This window comes from Rhyacophila brunnea, unplaced genomic scaffold (assembly GCF_057557595.1).
Source record: "Rhyacophila brunnea isolate RB1 unplaced genomic scaffold, BYU_Rbru_1.0 scaffold_21, whole genome shotgun sequence".
Taxonomy (NCBI): domain Eukaryota; kingdom Metazoa; phylum Arthropoda; class Insecta; order Trichoptera; family Rhyacophilidae; genus Rhyacophila; species Rhyacophila brunnea.
The window spans coordinates 21,408,947-21,434,529 of NW_028232871.1; the positions used below are offsets into that span (position 1 = coordinate 21,408,947).

Here is a 25,583-nt window from a genome sequence, read left to right on the forward strand (position 1 = left end):
CTTAAGCTATTAACAAATGATTAGAGCAGTGGTTCTTAACCGGTGCCAGCTTGTTGCAAGTGCACCGCAAAAAAAATAATAAAAGCAGAAAAATCCGCGAAATAGTGAAAACCGAAAAAGTCCTTTACGAAATTATGAAAGCCGACGAAAGATGTAATGTGATTTCGATTTTTCTGAATCGATCGCACGGAATTATTTTCGCTATAACAGAACATTTAACTTTATTGGAAGAAAAAATTGCATATTTCTTTTCTTCCTTAAATATAGAAAATTATGACTGGATACGAAATCCATTTGATTTTTTGATACATCGAGTTGTAAAGTTTTGTACCGAGAAGAAAGAGAATTATTGGTCACCTTGTTAACGGATCGTACTCTAAAAATTAAATTTTCTGAAACAACTATGGAGGAATTTTGGATTTCTGTCCGAGACGAATATCCACCTCTCTACACGAGGGCACTGAAAATCTTGTTACAGTTTTCAACAACATATTTGTGTGAGCTTGGTTTTTAAACAATAACTAATATAACAACTAAAGAATGAGAAATACTTACAAGTTTAGACGACGAATTGAGGGTAGATATCAAATAGTCATCCTAATATTTCTTAAATCTGTAAAATCCGACAAGCTCATGTATAACATTAATTGATTTTCACATCAAATAAATTCCATTTTGTTAACGGTAATTTTAGTTACAGTTTTCCATATATATTGTACCTATATATCTTTTCTTTAATATTTTTTTCTTTGACTGTTATGTAATCTGTTTAATCTGTAATAAAAGTTATGTCTTTCTTTGTTTTCTGACCGTTTGATTTTTTCTTATGATCAAAAGTGCACCGTGACTTCGAAAAGATTAAGAACCACTGGATTAGAGGTTAACTTCGAAACGAATTACATGATCAGAATGACGGTTAACTTGAGATTATTTACACTTATAGAGTATAACAAAGAAAGAGTACAACCTTCTATTTAGTGTACATAAGTTTTGCCTCATCCCAATGGACGAACTTCTTAGATGATCACGTGCTTGCTGGATTTGCGCGGTCACCAACACTAAAATACAATCGAACTCGATAGCATTCCACGAAAGAGAGAATTGTTGCAGCGTCAGCGGATAAGAAGAATTATTGTTTATGTTACGAATGCCAATGCACAGTGTTGCTGCCAGCACAAAAAGACCATTACTGAATAAAATATTATTCTTTGTTATGAATTCACTTCGTAACAATAGTTACATGCACAAATTTTTATAGCATTTCTAATATTGGTATTGGCGAAAACTTTTTTTTAATAATTATATTTCAATCTTTTCTTTTTAAGCATGAATATTTTAAAAATGTTTTTACAAATTCTATACTGATAGGTAATAAAATCAAATATATAATATCCATGGTAATATTTTAAAGCTTTTTACCACGTTTTTCTTAGCTCGTATTCTTGTTTGTCCGGTGGTCGTTTATCCAGTACAAATCTTGCAATCGATTTTTAACTAACTTTCCGACTAGGTAGACATTTGAAACTTTTAGAATATATCAGAACACGATGCCAATGCATTCGTTTAATACTTTTAGCCATATTTAAGTAGAATTGAATTCATTTTCAGTTAATTCTGATTTGTATGAAAAGTTATTTCGGAAGAAATCTATAATCCAATTCAGTATTATTAGTAGCTAAGGGGGTGGTCCTAGCAACTAAATTATTAATATATACCTACGTGCCTTACTATGGAAATCAAAATGACATTTCAGTATTCTATATTTGTTTGTTGTAAAATAGCAAAAAAATGATTTGTTGACAATTGCTTTATTTGTCCTAAATTATTAATACATATAATTGTCAAGTATATATGATTCAACAGAAAATTTAAAAACGTGGTTTATAAAAAGTTATTGTTATGTTGTAATTATTAAAGTTAATATTCTAATAACAATAATAATAATTGTTACTATAAACAATTTAGTATGAATTGCAATTATTTACCGTTGCTTACATAATTATAATAATATTATGATCTGTAACGTTTTTATTCACTATTGAATTATTGGCTTGATTTATTTAATACTGTTTTTATAATACGAATTCAAATAGGTGAACGAAATACATTTTTAACGTTTGATAAAAAAACGTTAATACTAAGAAAATTGAAATTTATAATAGCTTCCATCAATTTATTAGAAATTGATCTGATTGTGCGTTTTGGTATCTTACAGCCAGATGATTCCGAAAAAAACAATCTTTAAAAAAAAAAAATACAATGTTCTGATAAATTAGAATACACAATAACTTATCAAATAGTTTGAAAGAACATTGAAACCAGATAAGTAATTTAAAAAAAACTTTGTTTTTATTTTAGTATGTAAGTATGAAATAAAAATCGCCACGTTGCTCTACCAAATTGTTTTCATAAAAAAAAATCTTCTTATTCTTCGGCCATGTCCGCCCCTTAGCTGGAGTATATGGACACCACAGGACGCCTCCAAGACTACCTGTAGCTTGCCAGTCTTCTTGCGTCATTCCAGGCCATACCAGCATCCTGTAGCTCCACCGTATAAACTCTGTAGATAGTATTTAGCAGTTTTCCAGGACGTTGAAATCCGGTTGGTTTAAAAAAAAAGACAAGCCAGGTTGAGATTCTCCTCTGGTAACCGCACCATGTGGCCGAGCTAGGTCCAACGTCACCTCTTCTCCTCGTTACCCCTAAAGCCATCCACCGCACACCCAGTATCCGTCGCAAATATCTGTTCACGAAGCTCAGTTGATACTGCGTCAATTACATTGAGCTACTTTACGAGCTGTTTGTTGGCGAATTTAAAAGCGGGCAATTCAGCTAGTGCGATTGTCATGATGACACACAAAACTTTCCATTCGCTGAGAAGCCAACAAGCTAGTGACTATTTTGACAGAACGTAGTTAGTTTTTTACCGGGACGTCGCTACTACGCTCTACTGCGTAGACGCAGTAGGCCCACACGCCGGCGTGTAGCGTGTAAAGTTAACCGGCTTTCAACTTTTCTCGGTAGATTGTTTACAATCTACTTGTTAGCTTGTTCGATGATGACACTGGGCGTCTTTACAGGCAGATTGTAAATTTGCCAACAAGCAGCTCGTAAAGTAGCTCAATGTCATTGACGCTTACATGTGCTCTGAGCCTTCGTAAGGTGCCACAATTCGCTACCGTACACCGGCACCGTCTAAATGCAAGCATCGAATAGGGGGCATTTAATGCTTTTGAAAAATATTAAACATTTAAAATTGTTTTTAGCGTTTTCGATTTAGAGCGTGTGACCAAGGTAATCATATTCGTTAAACATACGTAATTACAGGCTAAGTTTATTTTTAAACCTGACATTTTGGTACCGCGATCAATGCATTCAGTTTACCGATTATGGATTATAGTGGATTATACCAAAACATTTTTATTAAGTAGGTACGTATATTTAGTGACATTTCTCATTAGTTTTGATTATTATTAGCGATGGTGCCCATAGAACGCGTCGAGCGGGCGAAGTCGGCGTATTAAGTGTTTATTCATAACCATAATCACACGTCTCTCGCCGCGCATTACCCTTCACCTATGTAATAAGCGGCCCAAGCAGCACAAAATAATTATTTTTACAGCGTCTCTCATAACAAAGCAATAAAAATATTATATTATTTCGGGGCTTGTAATAAATATTTACGACATTATTCAACCAGCGATAAACTTGACACGCAATAAAATTAAACAATGATTCTCTGTTATTAAATAATTGCTTTTCGCCCGTCGATCGACGACGCCTCGAGCAGCGTAATTTTGGTAGCCGTGTTCAATGAATGGACTCCATTGTATTTTCTTTCATTCGTATCGCCGAGAAGCGGTGATTCGCGAAAAAACGATGATTCATGCGGCGGGCGCGTATAATGCGTCGTGAAATCCAGTGGGCGCTGGCGTATTTGATTACGTTGTATTTTCGTTGATTTACGCGCCACTTGTAGAAATTTTGTGCGAGCGCCGCACTCGCTGCGTCAATGGGCTTTATGCCCTAAGTTGCCAACACGTTACCATGTGCGATTGTTTACTAGCAATGACAATTTAATGCGCTTACTAAATGTGTGAATAGTGGAGTAGGTATTTAATTATCTACTATTATTACTTTAATTTAATAAACGCATGTTTTTATTACTTTTACTACTTTTAATAAATACATCTGGACTGGTTTCGTCCGCCCCAGACGGAGATATTTAACTGAATAATATTTATAAAACAGGCATATATCAAAAGGCGACACAAATCATCTACCAATACATGGAATTACTGTCCAATAATACTTTGCCAATAACAACTAAATTTAAATTAATGAAATTGGATAATTGGATATTCTTTATATTCGTTTGTCCATCAAGTGGTAATATTGTTGAGAGAATATATTATAACCAATAGAAAAAATCTTTTTTGAAAAAAAGTAAGTCACCCCGACGGGGAATCGAACCCTGTAACTCCCGAGTTTACGCCTCATCCGTCGCATTTAACCAACATGCTACGGCGTGACATACTAATAGCGACAAATGTTAACTATTGGTCGATTTTAATACCTACTCATCAGCGTTCTTACAAATCAAGCTACTTTGGCAATCGATTTTTGTTTCTTAAATCAAAATAGTTAATTATAATATATTTTCAATAAAAACGTTATTTAATTCCACATATTTGTATAAAGGTACGTCTAGTTTCATTATAATATTTGAGTATGAGTACGAAAGTGTCATTTCAATCAATAAAGTAATCGAAAACGTTTCTCGTCGGATTTATTTAAGATAATATTTTTAACGTAAATCATCTTAGTAGTCAATCACAGTCCCAAATGACAAATTGCGACGTTGTAAATCTCGTATTTTTTGCACGACTCGAGTTTGAGGCTTTTTTTCTTAAGAGACTTTGTCACTCGAGGCTTTATTTTATCTGATGTCGAACTTATTGCTTAATGCGGGGGTGGAAAAGTTGTATTCTAGACGACAAGATAAATAAACCCTATAACTCAAAACATTACCAAGAGAGCTTATCTTCTCATATTATAAATTTACTAAAATTATCTATGTTATACCCAGGACTCGAAATGAACCGCAATGCACCGGATCTCCGTTCCGGTTCATGAAATCCCCAAAATTATCACTCCACCTCATGAAAAAAATATGTTGACCATTTAAGCTAGATAGGCCATATTTAACAAATATAACACACTTATTTTTATACATTTTTTTTCGACCATGTCCGATCCTGATAAGGTCATATGGGCCTCCACAGGATGGAGGTTTGTATTAACAGATTTTGTTTTTACGAGAAATGGATGTCAGCTCTTTGCTCAACCTATTAAGTCATTAGTCCATACTCTGACTCATACATAAATTGAAAAACAATATGTGTACTTTTCAGACCCAGGATACGAGCCTGGGACTCACGACAATATACATATAATTAAATAACTAAGTAAGTATATTACTTTTCATAATTGTATAAAATTGTTCATTTCGAGCGCAGGTTATACCTTTACAATTCGAATGATTGAGTAGTGTAATTATAAATATTTTTTTGTTAAATTTAATGAATAAGTAATAAGAATTCTATATATAGATATTATGTCAATAATTCAATCATTGCCGATGATATTGATATCATTGCCCGGATACCAGAAGCCCTAAAAAAGTATGTATTACCGTAAATACAGCTACTGTAAACATAGGACTCCGAATAAACGAAAATAAGGCGAAATACATGCCGCTTATTCACAATGCATTGTTAAATGATAATAGCGGCCTTATTTTTGGCGTCGATGTTGTTCAGGTCTCTTGTCACAAATACAAATAATAGAAGCGATGGAATAAATCACCAGATTAACCTCACCAATATATGCTATTTTGGTCTCTGAAGGCTTGTGAAAAACAACGCAACCAGTATTAATCCATAGATAATAACTCACCAAATAGGGTGAGAGAAATGTTGACAAATTTGAAATGGAAAAAATTCACGAACCGGAGCACTCGATAATTTTAGGAAAATATTTACTTAGTTATCTAATTGTATGTGTAGGTATTTTTTAAATAATAAGTTTGTTCGATTTTTTATTATATGGCATATCTAGCTCAGGCGGTGAACATAACATTTCCATGAGACAATGCGATAATCTTGAGGATTTTATGAACCGGAACGATGCTCCGGTGTGTTCCGGTAATCTCGAGCACTGGTGGGGGTGAAAAGACTACGTGAAATATGAAAATGCAGAGATTGCGCTAGATATAATGTACGCTGCTCCTGAGGAGAGAAGACCTGGACGCTGAAACTGAGATGAATGGACTGCGCTATTAAAGATTTAGGAATGCTCGGCTAAAGCAACTGGGTAGTGCCGGCGCTGGATAGTCCAGGACGGAGGAAGTTGTTGAAGGAGGCCAAAACTGGCATAGGTTTGTATATCCATAAATGATGATATTACGTAGATAGGTACTAATAATATCAAATACGTATGTTTGTCTGTCCGTTAGTTTGATATATTTCCGTCTGTGAAGTTAAGATTGTCAGGGGTGGTAGACAGCAGGCTCCCAAAATGTTGAGAACACCGTAAAAACAGACATCATGGTTGTGAATTTTCGTGGTTTCTGTACTTGATTTCTCACTTCATTCATCTGTGGTTAGGGGCAGGAAGAGGTGGAAAGTCGCGCTCCTGGTAATGATGCTTTGGCTCTATGCATGAAATATTATTTGTAACATGTGATTTTAATCCTACTACGATAATTTAACCCATGACCCAAAGAGTCAGTGGAATTCACTGCTAGCAAGTTTACTTAGGGTTCTGCGAAATCACAAAGTCTCGAAATGATATTCCTTTTATTTTTGACTTTACCCTACCTAAACGACGCTTCAAGCAGAGGAAAATAATAATTGTAAATACTGTCACGCAGTGTGGGCATTAAATTAACTTTATCACCTCTTTTCTGAAAGAAACTTTTGTCAAAATGTCGCCATGCGCATCGAACGAGCGTACACTTTAAATTTATTTTGTTTACGCTCTTAAATTCTTGGCGGCAAAAATTATGTCACAGTTTGGTTTCTTGCTTCCCTCTTTCGTCTCACTTTGCATTTTTAACTTTGTTTTTAAAGTCTAAATTACACGTGTAGACTCACAGATTCAACAACTACCATCGACCATCACCTCTCTACAATGCTAATTTTAATCGTTTTGTCGACTCGATAGGATAATGGATACTTAGTGTTCCTGTGGGCCGAGCCTATGTTACGAGTACAATCGACAAAAATCTTAAAGATCCATCCCGTGATTGACGGGTTGATATGTCTAACTTATAATAATTAGTAATACAAGCAACATTCTTAGTAATTATGTTATGAACCAATCAAACAAAGCGTTGATACGATCGAGTTGGTTAGTAGCTGAATCGTTCCGTGTAATTGACGATTCATCACGACGATCGGCGCGAGTCGTTGAATCTGCGAGTCCGCTCGTATAAGTAAACCTTCAATTACGTTTTAAGTATCAAATTTTATTCTTTGTCTGTGAAAAAAAATATCTTTCTCCGACGCTTTTAATGCATACCAACAAATGTATATACTAAAAACATATTAAATCATATTGCGTTCTTACCACTCACTTTGCATTAAGAGTCCGATGCCCAATTTGTACTTAAGGAAAAATTGGTAAATAACCGAAAACCATCTGGTAACTATAGACTATGAGCGGAATGCAGAAACATTTGTCTTAACTAAAATTTCCCCAGTACATAACACTATGCAGAAACATCGTCCTTATTGCTATGGGTCTATGGTTCACCTCGTCTTAAAGCTTCGTTCGTTTTTTCTATTGAAAATAATACCATATTATTTAAAAATTCTCTTTCCTATAGTTTAGGTAAATTATTTTATAATTGTTAAACGATGACAAAAATATGAAAACTGTACTTTATAAATGCAATAACTATAAATATATATTAATATTTAATTATAATACTCTTATGTTTCCGTTATAAGTCATTATACGTGATTCTACAGGCACCGCAAGATATTTTTTTAACATGGTAACACTCTTGTTTCTTGCGCGGTATCAGGCGAGCATAAGTTGAAACGGGGAGCAAAAACGAAGTAACAGTGAATAGACCTGTCTATCCATTGAAAAAGTATCGATACATGGAATGGGTATCGTATCGAAAGAAAGTATCGAAGGATTGTCTTTTAATACTTTGGACGCGGAAGACGCACACGGCGCGTAATGACCAGGCGGCCGATCGATGTAATTAACATGCATTTTAAAGGGTGCAATTAAAATCTCATTATCTCTTCAGCAGCGAAAGCGTTAAGGAAAGGTTAGCCCACACAACCTGAACCGGGCCCCCACTCCCCAGGCCAGGATTTTTAAGTGTACTTAGGGTTAAAAGCAATGTGACGCTCAACATTAACGTTTTCAAAATGAATTTGAAAACATTACAAGTCACTATTGTGTTTTAGTCAAAATAGTGAAAACAATCCTATAGGCATAAAAATAAATAGGTAGGTAGATGTAAAATATATTATTTTATAGCGAATGTTAACCGTTGTCTTTAAAAAAAACTACTAACATTTGTGTATTTAGGTATTATGAAGATTTTTGCAACTTATGTCACTGTTTTTTAAAATGTGTCTAGCAACGTTTTCGAAATACAGCATTCAAATGGTGTTCGAGGTAAAATTAAGGATATTCAATGTATTTTTAGTGATTTTGTGTATTTTTTAATATATTAAAATATTAAAAGATACTATATTAAAATATACTATAAAAATATACTATATTAAAAGGTCCTCAGTCCCCATTCACTACGGACCATTTAATTAATATTTATTTACCACATATAAATAACATGCTAATTATATCTAATGGCCACCTGATGGGCAACGCACCAGTTGCGTTGGACGCAATGAATGGGTCATTTTTATACGACGCGGGTCGGTGTGTCAATTGTATTTACCATTGGTGAGTGTGCATAGTGCCCGAAGATGCCGAAAGGCGATTCCCGTGTCGCAAAAAACGATTCAAATGGAATAGTACAAAACTTAAAACCATTAGAATTTATATCTATTTGAATAAGTATCGACATACGATAATAATAAAATGCATCGTACTACTATTGTTAAAATGTTAAAATCGTTGAAATAAAATAGTGCGCAGGCGATTTTTTTAGTATTAGATCAAATTTGTGATGTGTGTTTATCTCACTCTGTTAGCCCCCCTGCCTTGTGGGGGCCATGTTTGTAAATATCGTTGTCAAATTATGGTTGTTTGCGAAGGATTATTTTAATTTTATTATATAATATCCATCGTTATCGAAAGAAATTATCAATAGAAAAATATCGATATATCTTTCATAAAATATTGATACTTCAAAATATCGATATTTTTTGTTACGGTCCTACACTCATGCGTAATACAGAAGGGGGCGTGTTCATAACAAAAGTAGTCTATGGTTAAGGATTCCTTAACTCTATACTCAGTATAGTCTATAGTTAAGTCATGCTTTTCGGCAACTTATCCTTAAGATCGAAATCTTAGATTCTGCATGCCGCTCTAGAGCTAAGGAAATCCTTAACCATAGACTACTTTTGTTAAGAACACGCCTTCTTCTGTATTACCATTTACCACTGACAGCTGCTGTCAAAATAAATTCGCGTGTCTATAAAACAGTCCATACACTCAAGTTCGTTTAACAATAAATTGATCTCAATATGGATATTGATAGTGTCAATTCATTTGGCATGTACCTACAATCAGAATATGCATGTACACAGTTTGCAGTTATTGCGAACAATGATGTACGCATGGTAGAATTCGCGCAAAATGCCGATAATGGACAATCTCGAAAATAGAGAACAGAGACCTTTTGTTTTCGATAGAAACACAATACTTACGATAATATTATATTGTGAATAATTATTGTCAACAGTCCTTAACTCATTCATTACTCATTAGGGAGGTAGGTAGTATATATTATTATTATAATGTTATGAGTAGGTACAATTTCATAACATGTCGACAAAAAAGCCATTGAAAAAGATTATGTGCCTTGGTTATACGTTGGTAGGCATACGATATTTAATTGCATATTACAAATTAAAACTGTTGAACAACTTTTAAATATCCATGAAATTTAATACGTCATAGGTACTTTCCTTTATTTTCGTTGATTTTGTACATGTCTTATTTGGTAAAACCTATTATCGAATTGAAACGTCAGTGTCAATAAATTATGAATTAACTTTTCTTATTCAGAGTTAGATACTTACTTATGTAATATTAATCCAATATATAGGTAGTTGAAATATATAAGTACATAAGTAGTTACCAACACACCAACATTTTCTATAATCTAGGGTAGTATTAGTTTTAATCATTCTCATCATGGCATATTAATTGTAATAATAAATTGTAAACGACATCATATGACATTTATACGGCAAGTGTTATCGTATCGAGAAAAACACGGCTCAAAAAATAACATATATTATTCACTAATTGCGGAGACATTAAATCATTTTAATTAAATATTAATTGTGTATTTATAGTTATTGATTTTATTTTGTATAGTTTTCATATTTTTGTCATCGTTTAACAAATACAAAATAATTTACCTAAATTATGAAAATGAGAATTTTTATACATGGTATAATTTTCAATAGAAAAACAGAACGAAGCTATTTCAGATCTGGTGGACCGTAGGCTACTCGATCATAACTATGAAAGGCTTTCTGTATAGTGTTTTCGACTATGGAAATTGTAGTTATGACAGACGATTGAGCATCGCGCTCTAAGGCTATACCTCAGTTGAGGCATGGTCTAAAAAGATGGTGGCTAGACGATGCGCGGATTGTGTAAATGACGCGTTCCGAACGAAATATAATTTGTCATATAAATCCAACATGCGTCCATTTAATACGTTGGACGCTGAAGACGCACCTGGCGCGTAATGGCCGGGCGGCCGATCGATGTAATTAACATGCATTTTAAAGGTGGTAATTAAAAAATCATTATCTAGTCAGCAGCGAATGAGTTTTAATGTTCTGTTTATAGTTCTATTAGTAACAATAATAATATATTCATCGACATGTTTTCTTTTTCAAGTAAATGGGTAACGTTTTTTAGTCATCTTTATATGATTTAAGAAGTAATACTCCCGTCGCCATCACGAAACTAATTGGCGTGTTCATAGCTCGACTTTCGCTCTCCGATTGCCAGCGAGTCCAAAATTTCTTCGCACCTATAGTTGCAAATTATTTGCCGTTTCACTGAAGTATGCTCTTAATGTAAAATTATAAATATAATAGTCATTCAGATACTTACCAAATAATTAATTGGGGAAAACACTACCCAGTTACGACCCAACCTGGGATTCTGAATGAGAATGGTTAAATGCTATTTCTTTAGGACATGGACACTCACAGAACTATGTTTAGAAAACTCAAACCATTCTAAATATGGGTGAATAGACGAATGCTTCATATGAACGCGAAAGACAAAGCTACGAACGTCATGCGGCATCTCGAGAGATATGAACTTCGGTGTCTTATTATTCATGAAATGATGATATCTGGTAAAATATCCCTGGTAGAAGAATATAACTAATAAAACTGTTTTTGGCCTCCATTTTTCCAAGATGGTGGCATTTTCCCTAGGATTCAAAAGTGGTAGTGGGTGTAATCATATTCAGTCAAAAAACCTTTGTCCCCCGCCCTCCCTCTGGTGACCAATCTATAAAGCAATAAACATACATAACTTGAAAACACTTCTATACCCAATAGAAAAAATCACAATCGAAAAAATTCGAAATTCGGTTTTTGTATTTTAAATCAAGGAATATCAATTACCTACCTTAATTACTAACTGACGTCCGGCTCTCGCCGGATATTTAGTTATAACGTCTACTTGAACTTGCTATCTATTTTTAATAAACCATTTCTTTTATTCAAGGAATACTTCAAAAGATTTGAGAATGTAACATTCCATATATTGAACTCGAAAACACCAGAAATATACCCACTAGAAAAAATCACATTTGAAAAAAATATGATATTCGATGGGTTTGAACCCGTATATCCTCTGGTATCGCAACAATATGATTTAACCAATTAAGCTACGAGCCTCCTACCTAATTGCGTTAATTTAAACTAGTAAGTTCTAACGCAATGCTTATAAAACGTGGTGAATAGCAAGTGATAAACCAAGTTTATAAAAATTATCATGAATTACCGCTAAGTAAACGCTGAATAATGGCTATGAAACAAAGTTACTTTTGTTAACTACTCTGTTACAAAACCATTATAATGGAGTTCTACCACGTAAATGCCAGTTCAATTAATAAGCGCTGAATCTCTTGAAAAGTAGAAGTTCGTTAAAATGCTATAATTATAAATTAATGTAGATAGGGCATACTGTATTGTAATAAAATTTTCCGAGTTGGTTTTTGAAATGTCTGTAATAATAAGTACCTACTGGCTCAAAGACAATGGTAACATTAAAATCTTATCTCCACACTTTGTACAATGAAATACTTAACGTACCACAATTTAAATACGACAATGAGATAAGTCGACATAACTAATCTACCAAAACCAGATACCTAACTTTTCATTTTGTTTGACGTAATGTTTGCTACTTGTGCTCAAATACTACACACTTTCTGTCGCCATACGAGACGCGTAGGTAACGATAACATTTTGACAGGGGTAGTTTTTATCGCAGGGCAGTTTTCCCTTTGCCTTTCCATGACACCTATCCATACATAGACGGGCAAGTAGGGTTATCTCAATTTTGTATCTGATAAATCTTGAGTGCCAATTATTTTCTGGCTGAAAGTCTACCAATTGTTCACTTACGTTCAATTTCATTGAATCTGGTCACAATGAAGCTGACTATATTCGAATATACATAACTTGGACCAGTTTCAAAAATATACCAATTATAAAAGTCTAAACACTCTTTTTTTGTACCGAGTTAGGGGCGTATTAAGCGTGATGGGGGTGTACTATAAATATATTGTATATTATTTAATATTATGAATTATTAAAAATGTAATATATTCAATTCAATTGGTGGGTAACTAAATATAATGTTAAAATATGTGAAATGTCTACATATTGTGTTGTACATATTCGAAGACCAACCGAAGGGTGACACTCATCAAAGGGGGTGATCAAATAATTAACGCATGGTATATTTAATGAAACATAAACACATAATAATAATCCTATTTATAAGTTTAAGACCTCCAATCTATGAAAAATGACAGACAAGATACATCTACAAAAATATAATAAAAAGCATTCTCTCGAAGTCTTCATAGAATGGTCCAATGTCCTATCATAACGAGCATAAAATATTTGGGCAAAATATAATTAATTATTAGTCATTTAGCTATAATTTTTGATGGGTATTATTAAAATGAATTGGTTTTATAGATAGCAAAAAAAAAATTCATGCGTCGTAATAATATTTTCGTTTATATTGTTAAACATCGTAATGAAAAATGATTTGTCCTAATATTTTTTGATAATAAAATAATGATTTTAAATCTATTTTAATTTCTTGTAAATTTCCATTTAAAACTATAAATATATTTGGGGGACGTCAATTTTGGATTGGCATACGGGCGGCAACCGCGTTTGGTGCGGCCCTGTACCGAAACTTGAGTTTTAGAGTACGTTATACATTTGTATACGAGCACTTAGTTAAAAAAATAATGTAGATAACTCGATAGTAGGGCTATTCTAACTAGTTAACGTGATAACACCTTGAATCAGTTATTTTTCTTGATCCGAAATAACACAGATAAGTCTGGAATAAATTATGTAAACAAAAAGGTTATCTAAATTGCAAGTTAACACCTCTTGCGCATGCGTCATACCACTGACATTTTTATGACACTGCCTTTCAGCAACAAACTATAGTATTCTTCATATTTTTTGTGAGAATTAAATCGTATTTTAAAACTTGCAGTTCTCTGTAATGGACAAAATGTGCTGACAAAATACTTATAGTTATTATTTACAGGTGCCACTGTTAAATTATAATAATATTAGAGATTAATTAATGTGATGTGATCGATTAGGAAAGTAATAGATACATTAAATAGTTGCCATCATGCATTTAATGCCGTGTCCACACTGGCAACAAGTTGCCTAATAATTGAATTGAATTTTAATTATAATACTGAATACAATATCGTACAAAGATTTCTTTTAATTTTTAAATGATTAAAGTATTTTTTTATTGGAATCTTTTTTATCGTATGTACCTACAATGCACACTCACCAAAGGGAAGAGTACGACTGCCACAGAGTATAGTTATTTACCATTTATATATAAAATTAATACAAAGAAATATTGTATGTACTTACTATTAACATATTAAATAAACCTTTATATTAAAATGTCAAAAAAAATAATCCTACTTTCGACTGAACAGGTACTCAATGTAATTTGGAAATTAAATAAAATTAACAGGGTATATTTGTTTGTCCTTATAATCAAATACTAGTTAAGAGTTCATTATTTAATCATTAATTATTTTAAGTCAACACTATTTGGCAGCCCTAGCGCACCCACCCTTGCTTTATAATTAGTTTTTGTCACGTAAAACAACCCCAACGCACGAATAAATTGGTATTAAGTTATACAATACATCATAAAAGCATAATATGAAAACAACAGGTGTTTATCGTAAATCATGTAACCTATTTTTCACAAAGAAATTGGATTGGAGGATTCATTATAATCTCTACACCACTGCTTATTATTTTCATTTGAACAAATATTCAAATTTTCTAATCTATCTGTCTGTTTAATTTAATGTCGAATCGATGTAGTGTGTTATATTTATTGCTTACGAAAAATTAACTGATATCTAATATTACGTTTATTTATATTAATAATTTTATTTATATAAATAACTTTATTTGAATTATAGTTTAACTCTTAAACAAAATTTATGTATGTTTTCTCTTATGCTATATGGGTGTCTTTTCTGGTATTTATGGTAAAAGCAGTGATTTTCAACCAGGCTTCCGCGGAACGCTTCCAACTTTACAAAATACATCTCTTAGAATGACCACGGATGCTTCATAGCTTGTTTGCAATACCACTAGAGTTGGGTATTTCCCAAGAAAATCTCAATCTCGAAATTCGGGATTTCCATAAAAGAATTCTCGAGAAATTGGGAAATTTAAAAAAACAACCTGTAAAAATCCTAAAATCAGTGTAAAAACAGACAAACTCAAAAAAAAATGTTTTTTTTTATGTTAGAAGACAAACAAAGTAGAAGTAGGAAAACAAAAATAATTCAAAACATTACGTCTTATTAAAATAGAATTTCAAAAAACACAGACTGTCAATCGCTGCGTCTCACAATCGCGTACGCTTTTGAGACACAAAATTTTGATGTTACAAAATTGAGCTCGTTTTGAGTCGACGTTGGCCTAATTGTGTTAAATGCCCCGATCAGTCCTTGAACGTTTTGTGTTTTCTGTCCGTCCACTTTTTTCATATAGAAAATCGTTCTTTCAATTAATATTTGATAATAAAGAAATCCTGAATCCCGAAAAAAGATTCTCGAGATCAGGGATTTTCTGAAATGTTAAAAATTCCAATTCTCGAGATTCGGGATGGAAAATCTCGAAAATTTCTTCGAGAATTCCCGTCGGGAAATTCCCGAAACCCAACTCTAAATACCACTCTGTATTCGATCCAACTAGACTTGAACGTGGAAACGTGGAAACGCCTACTTCTACTATGAATTCATGGCAATTCAATATTAGGTGGATTTTCCTTTCCACACGAGATATAGGATATACCTAGAATCTAGATATTTATAGAGCATAAAAATATAAATAACAGTTTGTCTATTAATTGTCAAGATGTCAAGGGTAATTTGTTGATGGGGGTGAAAAACTATTTATTTAAATTATGCAGGGATTTTAATGACTATAATCTGGGTTAAAAATTCATTTTAAAATATTGGCAGGTGCACCCTGGCACGAAAGGTATCTATCGTAGGTTTATGAACGAATTGGGGCTCGGTGACGACTGATTGAAGCTACGCGGTAGTGAAAATAACTGTACTTTTAAAATTATTTATTTATTTTTTGTCGGGAAGAGATATACCTACCTGCGATCGTCTCTTTTTTTCTCGTCAATATTATCACTATTATTAATTTCGTTGGTTCCAGGAATTTCATGTGTGATTTATGGCATTTATAACGTTAATTGACATCAGTACATACATGAATAGAAGATAATATATGACTACCCAAAAATATTTACTGGTAAACAAGACTTCGATCATAATTCTATAATGACGACCGTCTTGCCTGCTTTCTCATGAAACCCAGTCTTGGAAGTGTGGTGAAGGTTCAAAAAGATTGTATTTCTAAAAAAATATATTTTATAATAAACATTTTTTCGCGTGTCAGCGTAATTTTCTCGAGTACCTCAGGTGGCACGCCTGCCATAGTTTCGCCACCCTTGCTCTATGGCTAATGCCCATCAAACCTTTGATATTATATTGTTTCTTTTGTTTTCGATATACTTAAATCGCCATTGTAACACTGAAGTTACTACTGACCCATTTTTACGTCTAACGACTGTTCAACCCTAAAATGGATACGTTACCTACGTAAATTCATTTTCATTTTCACATAATTCCATTATTATTTACACTTTAGCAAGCTCGCATTTTCTTTTTGTTTTCATTCGTAATCTTACATAACCGTGTTGAAAACACGTGAGAACTGCTAAGCTCATTTTCTCCTAAATTATAAATAAGTTGGGTTTGTTTTACAAAATTCTATTAAATTCATATTATACCATGGCTTCCCAACCCCTTTCGCGTCTTGGCACATTATTCAAATTATAACATTGAAAATACACACGTTACCACTCACTTTTTTTTAACTCTGACAGTAACATTTTTTACATAATACAGGTAACCAACTCGCAACAATTCTAAAACAAAAATGGTTCTCCCGTAAAACTTTTAAAATAAATTCTCGAGAATCTCCAGAAACCAATCAACCATTCTTGAATTCTCGAATTATCTACAATCAAAAAAGACAGAATACTCGTAAGCTAGATATTTTAATATCTAGTCGATCTAGTCTGTGTGCAGTGAGCCTAATAGGCTATACCTCAGTTGAGGCATGGTCTAAAAAGAGCCGTGCATATTCACGGCTGTGCATATATGACGGGTGGTGGTGGGCACTTTAACGTATGTTCTATTAGTAACAATAATAATATTATATTCATTGACATGTTTTCTTTTTCAAGTAAATGGGTAACGTTTTTAGTCATCTTTACACGATTTAAGAATTAATACCCCCATCGCCATCACAAAACAAATTTACGTATTCACACCTCGACGTTCGCTCTCCGAACGCCAGCGAGTCCAACATTTTGTCGCGCGTGTATCGTCTTAACTATATATTTGGTAAAATCGTGACTGACATGGAAATTCTGGAAATGGTATCGAAGGATTATGATCGCTATCTTTATAAATAATGACCAAAGAACGATCATAACCATGTCTCAAATTTATGTCTGTATGCTCGACACATGGCGTATCTACATATTTTATGCTTAATAGGTCATACAACTAGGTCAAGAGTGTCTTCAGTCGAAGTTAGGAATATTATTTATTTATTTCGTAAATGCGACTGTATCCATAAAGTGCTTCCAACGCCAACGGTATTAATTCTAGGAAATTCAATATTTACATGAAAGCTGTTCTTTAAATTATTTCTGAGTTCCCTGTTTAAATGTGTATTCTAAGCTTCACATAAATAGTATTAACTTAATATATAAAATGATTTACTTATATATATATTTTTTTTTAACCCTTAAATGCATGATGGCAACCCTTTAATTTATATATTACTTTTCTAATCGATCACATTTAATGTGTAATATTATCATTAATTAACAGTGGCAACTGTTAATAAGAACTATAACTATTTTGTCAGTACATTTGGTCAAAAACTGCAAGTTTTTAAATAAAATTTTATTCACACAAAAAATACAAAGAATAATGCAATTTGTTGCTGAAAGGCAACACCATGCAATTAAGGATTAATACTGTCGGTATATATGTACTGCTAAGGCTGGCTGGGAGGACGATGAAGACAGGCGGCGTGTAATTTTTTTTAATTTTAAATCTAAACTATCAATGTTAATTATGGAAATTAAAATAAGGAACGGGGTCTGACTGCCCTTATTTGCTATTCCAGACGCGGCACGATTCATATCTGGGGCCCACCTTCTTGGAATTATGGGACCAGGTGAAATGTTTGTTACATACCGTATGCCTAGTTTTTGACATTTATAATACTACTTAAATCAAACATGATAATAACATTAATTGTCTTCGTTGCAGCCACTCTTTGTCGTGTGTACAATCATAAGCCGATTTCAGCCTAATCTCCAAATGGGGTTCAAATTAGTAGATGTTGCAACTGTAACCCTTAGGCTTTAGGTTATTTTTTAACAGATAATAGAGGATCAAACGATATTTCTGGATTAGGTTATATGCATTTAAAAACAGAAGTTCCTACGCGATCACACTATTTTTATTTAACCAAAGGCATTTATTTACTTACAGTAAACATAAAACATAAAATATTAAATATTAAACAATAAACATCAAACATGAAACATCAAACACCAAACATTAAACATCAAATATTATACGTAAAACATATTATAACAAGAAACATTAAACATTAAATATAAAACAATATAAAACATTTAACAGTATAATATTATACAGTTATATTAAAACTTGTTACCTATATATTTGCAAACAATTCAGTAACAATACTTGATAACGCAAAATATTACATTCGACGATAACGGGTTGCGGGGTAAAAGTAAGAAAAGTCCAAAAGTAAGTTACACAAAGTAGCTTGCCAAAAGCTAAAAGTCATTTAAAGGATTCCTGCGATGATTAAGTTTGTTACCTTACCCATAGTCGGACCAACGACAATTTTAGATAAGTAATAATATATAATTGTATAATATTACGTCTATGTTCATACATTTACTGTACTTTAAAAACTTAGGAACTTAAGACAATTTGCATTTAAAAATACTGTAAATAATTCCCAAAACATCTCCATCAATATCTTACTGTAGTTATTAGATTTGTGATAAAATAAATGTCCCATCAATACAAAAAGAAAATAAGGCAGGCTCCAAATGATGCATTGATTCATATATTATGAATATTCAAAGAGGGGACTCAATAAAAAAGAGGTGAATAGGTATATTTTTTTTCAAATTCACTAAAGAATGACGTTAATTAAATATATTTAAAAAACCCAATACCTACTTAACTCTTTTTGGGACTAATCACTATATTTGTCCGATTTGATTCCGTGTAAAAATTCATTACTAAGCTAACTCAAATATGAGGCGTCTAATTACGAAAATCGATAAGTCCACATTTGGTCAAAATCAAGAAAAAAATACGCACGTATTTTTGCATAATTTTACACAATATGAATTGATCTATAAATTCCAAAACGCGAGATAACCTTAAGAAAAAAAATATTTGAAGTCTCGATTTATTACAAAAAGCTCCAAGTCCGTGTTTCATATTATTTAAAGCTTGGTTGATTTCGCGCGTATTTAAGTCAACCAATAAGGGAACGTTTAATATTGAAAAGGGCGTCTCCCATGCTGTAGCATCTGGTAAACTCATGACAGTGCCACGGAAATATGTGCCTAATGCGGAATAAATTAAAAAGTGAGGTGCAAGTAGCGCTACGTCCAATTTTATTTTGCCTATATTTATTACATTTAAGAGTTTATCAGCTAAAACAAATTGCCATTTGGTTCTAATTTCGATATATAATACAACGGAAAAAATAATCTCACGTTAAAACAAATAATTGAAGCTTGAAAAATGAAAACGTTATTTCCCGAAAATATTGTATCGTCGACTTGTCGCTTTTTGTAATTAGACGCCTCATATAATCACCTGAAATATTTTTTTAGCTTTTATCACATTATAATAATATGTATGTGTATTTATGAGATGTTTCAAATTATGTCCAATATATTATACAGGCGGCCCTCGACTTTCGTACGTTCTACTTTCGTAGAATTCGCAATTTCGTACATTTATTATGTACATTTATTATTTATTATAAAATTTAGATTTTTAAGAAAATATCTGATTGCTAATACCTACGCCTAGTCAACTTTATTATACCTACCCATTAATAAATATATATTTTAAAGTATAATTTTTGATGTTTTTTTTACATAGCTTTACTTTCGTAATATATAAAACATTCGTACACATTTTGAGAAACCAATTACAAAGTCGAGGGCCGCCTGTATTTGCAAATACGAAAACCAATATTACAAAGAATCATTACATCTGATGTTTTTCGTATGAAATGTAAAATTTTGCAATTAAATTTTATTGTTGCCTTCTTTTGCATCATTTTGACTAGTATATTGGTATCTTGTCAGTTTACAGGAAACCAGCGGCAAACAATTTTTCAAAATAGCAGATATACTGGATTATTATTTTGTTAGGTTAGATAAGGTTAGTTAGGGAAGGTTAGGTTTTCATTCTTGAATTATTGAATTTTGCCAAAATCGGTCATGAAAATTTGCGCGCTTTCCGCTTGGCTTCCTGTAAACAGTGTAAACTGACTTGTATCGTGTGGTGTTATCCATAGTAATAATATCATTTAGGAATACAAAATAATATAAAGTAATAATATATAATATTTAAATCATTTTGTAAGTATTTTGAAATGCAACATTTTAATCAATCCGGATATTTGAGGTGTCTAATTACAAAAAGCGATATGTCCACAATTCAACATTTGCGGGAAAAAACGTTTTTTATGTTTCAAGCTTCAATTATTTGTTTTAACGTGAGATTTTTTTTTTCGTTGTATTCTATGTCAAAATTAGAACCAAATGGCAGTTTGTTTCAGCCGATAAACTCTTAAATGTAATAAATACAGGCAAAATAAATTTGGACGTAGCACTACTTGTACCTCACTTTTTAATTTATTTGGCATAAGGCACATATTTCCGTGGCACTGTCATGATTTTACCAGATGCTACAGCATGCGAGACGCCATTTCCAATATTTAACGTTCCCTTATTGGTTGACTTAAACACGCGCGAAATCAACCATGCTTCAAATAATATGAAACACGGACTTAGCGCTTTCTGTAATAAATCGTGACTTAAAATATTTTTTTTCGTAGAGTTTTATCGCGTTTTGGAATTTATAGATCAATAATATTGTGTAAAATTATACAAAGAATACGTGCGTATTTTTTTCTCGATTTTGACCAAATGTGGACTTATCGCTTATCGACCTACATTATTTCTACTGAATACCCGATGATTGATTCAAAAAAATATGTAATACAGTACTGCTGTTATTTTTCATGGAGAGACCAAACTAACAACATTTCACGTAATATCATCAAAGTTCGCAGGTGGTACTGCCACCTGGTAATATTTGCTAGTATACATAAAACCCGTTAATTAATTGATTAACATAGTACTACCGATGTTGTAAATTTATAAAACGTATTACTATGTGGCGTCACCGGCTGAGTGAGTATACGGCGGGCCTCAGCACCGTCAACACGCCCACTTACAAATCATAAAAATTTGTCCGGCGTTGTAACTCATAATTGAATACGTGTATATAATAAATAAGGCTCTAAGTACCAAAAAGTAGTATTGCCTGTAGTTACAAAATACCGAGTCATTGCAGTAAAATTTCATGAAGCAGACCTTTTGAAAAATGTAGTTTTACAGTGTGAAGCAATCATGGCAGCTTCTATAATTTTAGGTATTAAGAACTCGCAAGTGTCAACACACCATCGTCAGCTATTTTATATTGAATGCCGTTGACCACTGCAGTTCTACATACACCATTATAAATAAAACACGCCAACGGACTTACAACGTCGACAGGTTTAATTATTTTGCTGTATTTTTTTGACTTGCTTGAGGCACTTAAGACTATAGTTGAAGTTATTGGCGTTGGTATGTAGAACATTTTTCTATTAAAATGTCAGTTTTTATTTTTTTTGTACTTAGCGCTTTAATTAATACACGTATTCATGATGATAACTTAATATATTATTATAATATAATCAACCCAAATACAAAAGATATCAAGTAGTATCTACACGACGTGTTTCACTGGTAACCTATAAATCGATCCCAAAACTCTTATAAATTCTATTGTTGCTCTAAAGAAATTAATGCCAACGCGGAAAATTATGTATATTCCAGCTGACACCGTAAATAGGATTGAGTATACGTACCTAGTTTACAACTTTGATTCCTACGCAAACCGTATCGATGACAAGACAATCGTTAAGTTTCTTCGAATAGATAAGAAGGACCCATCCAAAGATTTTGTAAGATAACCAAGGAAGTCCTTAGATTCAAAACATCTTGGACATCTTTGCCTTAAAATATCGTTCGCAGAACTATAACATCAAAGCCTCCTGTACCGCAGGCTTAATAACTTTTACTAACTGTATTTCGTACAAAACAAATTCTCTGTAATAGAAAGGGTCGCAAATTTCTCAGAAATTAAATGCTTTCTTATCTGCCCTTGGGGTGTAATATCGTTAGGAAATATTTATAAAACAAGTAATCATTTTAAGATACTGCGCAGGCTTCTGGCATATGACGTCACGCGCGCCAAATATTCATAATACACAATCATAGACCAGATTAATAAGATAGAAATGTCACCAAAAACCAAGCTTTTGACGGCAGTTTTGGTTTATGACTAAATGAGCAGCAAAACATTTAATTCCAGCCATAAATAAAATTAAACATATAAACGAAAGAATATAATTAACTGCACACTCCATCTAAAACCTGTAACCGAGCAAATTATTCAATATCATTATAAATGCGAATATGTAAATGACTCAATGTAACTAACTCTATCAACAGCTTACACTTCCCAAAACTGTCATCATTTGGGAAAATCTACTCCAGAATATTAAAGAGGCCAGAATCATTATCGGGCTGATTCATAAAAATATGAGCATGGTTGACTACGAGATATAGCAATTTCCAGGGAACTGTATATTATTATTCTAAGTTAATAATAATAGCAAAATCATTGTGTGTCGTCACTGTCATCGTCAATAATAATCGGATAGGGAAAACATAATTATATTGCTATTTTTACTATGTATGTTGGTACCTAGATGAAATTTATGGTTCTTATTTTATTTTTATTATGGGGGCTAAAAATCAGTCAATTCTTCGAGTCTTCAAGTCTCTTAACCCGCCAGTGCGTGTACACACAAGAAGTAATGGAAAACTCATAAAATATTTAAAATTACGTTTATAATAATACTATCATTGGCATTATTATATATTATTAAGATCATGAAATGATGATTTCTATGATGAGAAAAAATAGGACATTATAATAGCATATTATAATATAGTATACCTACGTATTTACCACAAAATTTACAGATTGTTCAGACTAAGTGGCGACATATACCCTACATCAGTGATGGCAAACTTTTGACAGGCGTGCCACTGGTGGCAAGCGAGATGATTTTGCATGACACACGAATATTTTATTTTTATTTTATTATATTATTTGAAAAAATATTTTATTTACAAAAAAAATTACAAATAAATATAATATGTACTTATTATATAATATTAAAACACAATGACGACATAGCCGTGCGTATCTTCATCGGTTTATAACATTATTTTTACCAATACATGCGTAAACGGAAACTACGAAATTCATGCATAAATGACAGATTGCATTGTATACAAAATAGCGGGAAAATACTCTTCAAGAATAAGCATTTCGTTTAAATGTAAATATAATTACACATGTTGGTCCGTAGGTTTTATGCGTCACACATAATATTATCGTAATGACCTGATCAGGCGGCGGGGAAAACCGAGCCGTGAACCTCTAGTTTTAATCGATTTATAATGTTTGAGACTACTTTAATGAGAGAATTCCTCATCTTATTGGAGAAATTCTGGTGTCAATTAGTGCTTAAAAACCAAACTAAGTGATACAGTAACGTATAATTTCATTTCTGCCCACAAAAATGGCTGTACCAAATAAGAAACAAACAAATATGGGTGAACGTATGAACACGATCTCCTTGAAAATTTTGTAAACAAAAAAGATACGCCTTCGAGTAGAGACACATTGAAAGATAGAATCTCAAGAGATCAATTGTAATTTTAAAACTTCTTTAACAGAATTCTTAAAAACCGTTCCCGGCACATCAGACAGTCGAAAAATAATATTTGGGAATTTTTGGCATGCGTGCGTAAAAAGGTTTTACAACCCTGCCCTACCTTCTTCCTCACATGGCATGTGAGCCCTTAAAACATTTTTTCGAAGTGAAACAAAATTAAACTGTCAACATTACCGTGAAGTGTAGAATATATTCACTAGACTTATCACTCAAATGTTTCCAAGTATAATACTAGAGCCCCAATGCCAACTTTTCATATATATACTAAAAAGTTTTCTATCTCTCTCTGGTAATATCTTAGTTAGGTAGGTACCCGAAAATCTTGTCATTTCTGCGGAAAAGTTTTGAAACTTTAGCCGGATACAAGCACTTACTGCGGATTAGTGTCTCGCCGCCTTATTGGCGATAAATGTTTAAATTAATTAAGTACATCGCACCTCCGATAAAATACAGTCATAACTCAAAAAGTAGATTTTTCAGTAGAGCCAAAAAACTAATCTGAAAATGGTCAAAATCATGTTGTTGTATGTTTCCCGCATTAATCTTTAGAGCAATCCCCATGTTATATATATATTTGGATTTGTCGTAAAAAAATCTATGTTACATTCAGTGTTGCCAACCGTACTATAATTATAGTACAATACTATAATTTTGAATCCGCGAAAAATGTAAAATACTATAATTTTGGGTAAATATACCAAAAATACTATAATTTTGAATGATTCGAGACGAAACTGTACTATAGTTTTTTCAGGAATACTATAATTTTTACCATTTGGTACTATAATCAACATAGAAAAAAATGGCAACACTGGTTACATTATAAAAAAAAACTCATTTTACTGAAAGAAAATCGTGAAATACTTGAGTTGTGACACGTTTTTTTTTAAATTTTGGAAATATTTCAACAAAAAATATTCAATTCGAATTATGACAATATAGTCACTTTCCACTTTACGACTATATTAAATAATATAGTATCTCAAATTTTGAGATACGAAATACAATACGTGCACACACCGACGCGTCGTAAAGTCAAAAATGATTACAAGATAAAAAGAACTTTTTATATAGGACGTTTTTAAATTTTCTGATGAATCATATATACTTGACAATTCTATGTATTAATAATTTAGGACAAATAAGGCAATTATAAAAAAACAAACAAATATAGAATACTGAAATATCATTTTCATTTCCATAGTAACGCACGTATATATTAATAATTAAGTTGCTAGGACCACCCCCTTAGCAACCAATAATAGTGGA

The 25,583-nt window shown here is 32.5% G+C and overlaps 1 protein-coding gene across 1 annotated transcript in view; it reads left to right on the forward strand.

Moving 5' to 3' along the window:
• The window catches only part of LOC147070830 (uncharacterized), a 359,669-nt gene that overhangs the window by 159,741 nt on the left and 174,345 nt on the right, over window positions 1–25,583 (forward strand). The window contains exon 3 of the mRNA XM_085949252.1: window positions 18,638–18,654. Coding sequence (XP_085805378.1) covers window positions 18,638–18,654 — 17 coding nt within the window. The remainder of the gene's footprint in view (window positions 1–18,637; window positions 18,655–25,583) is intronic.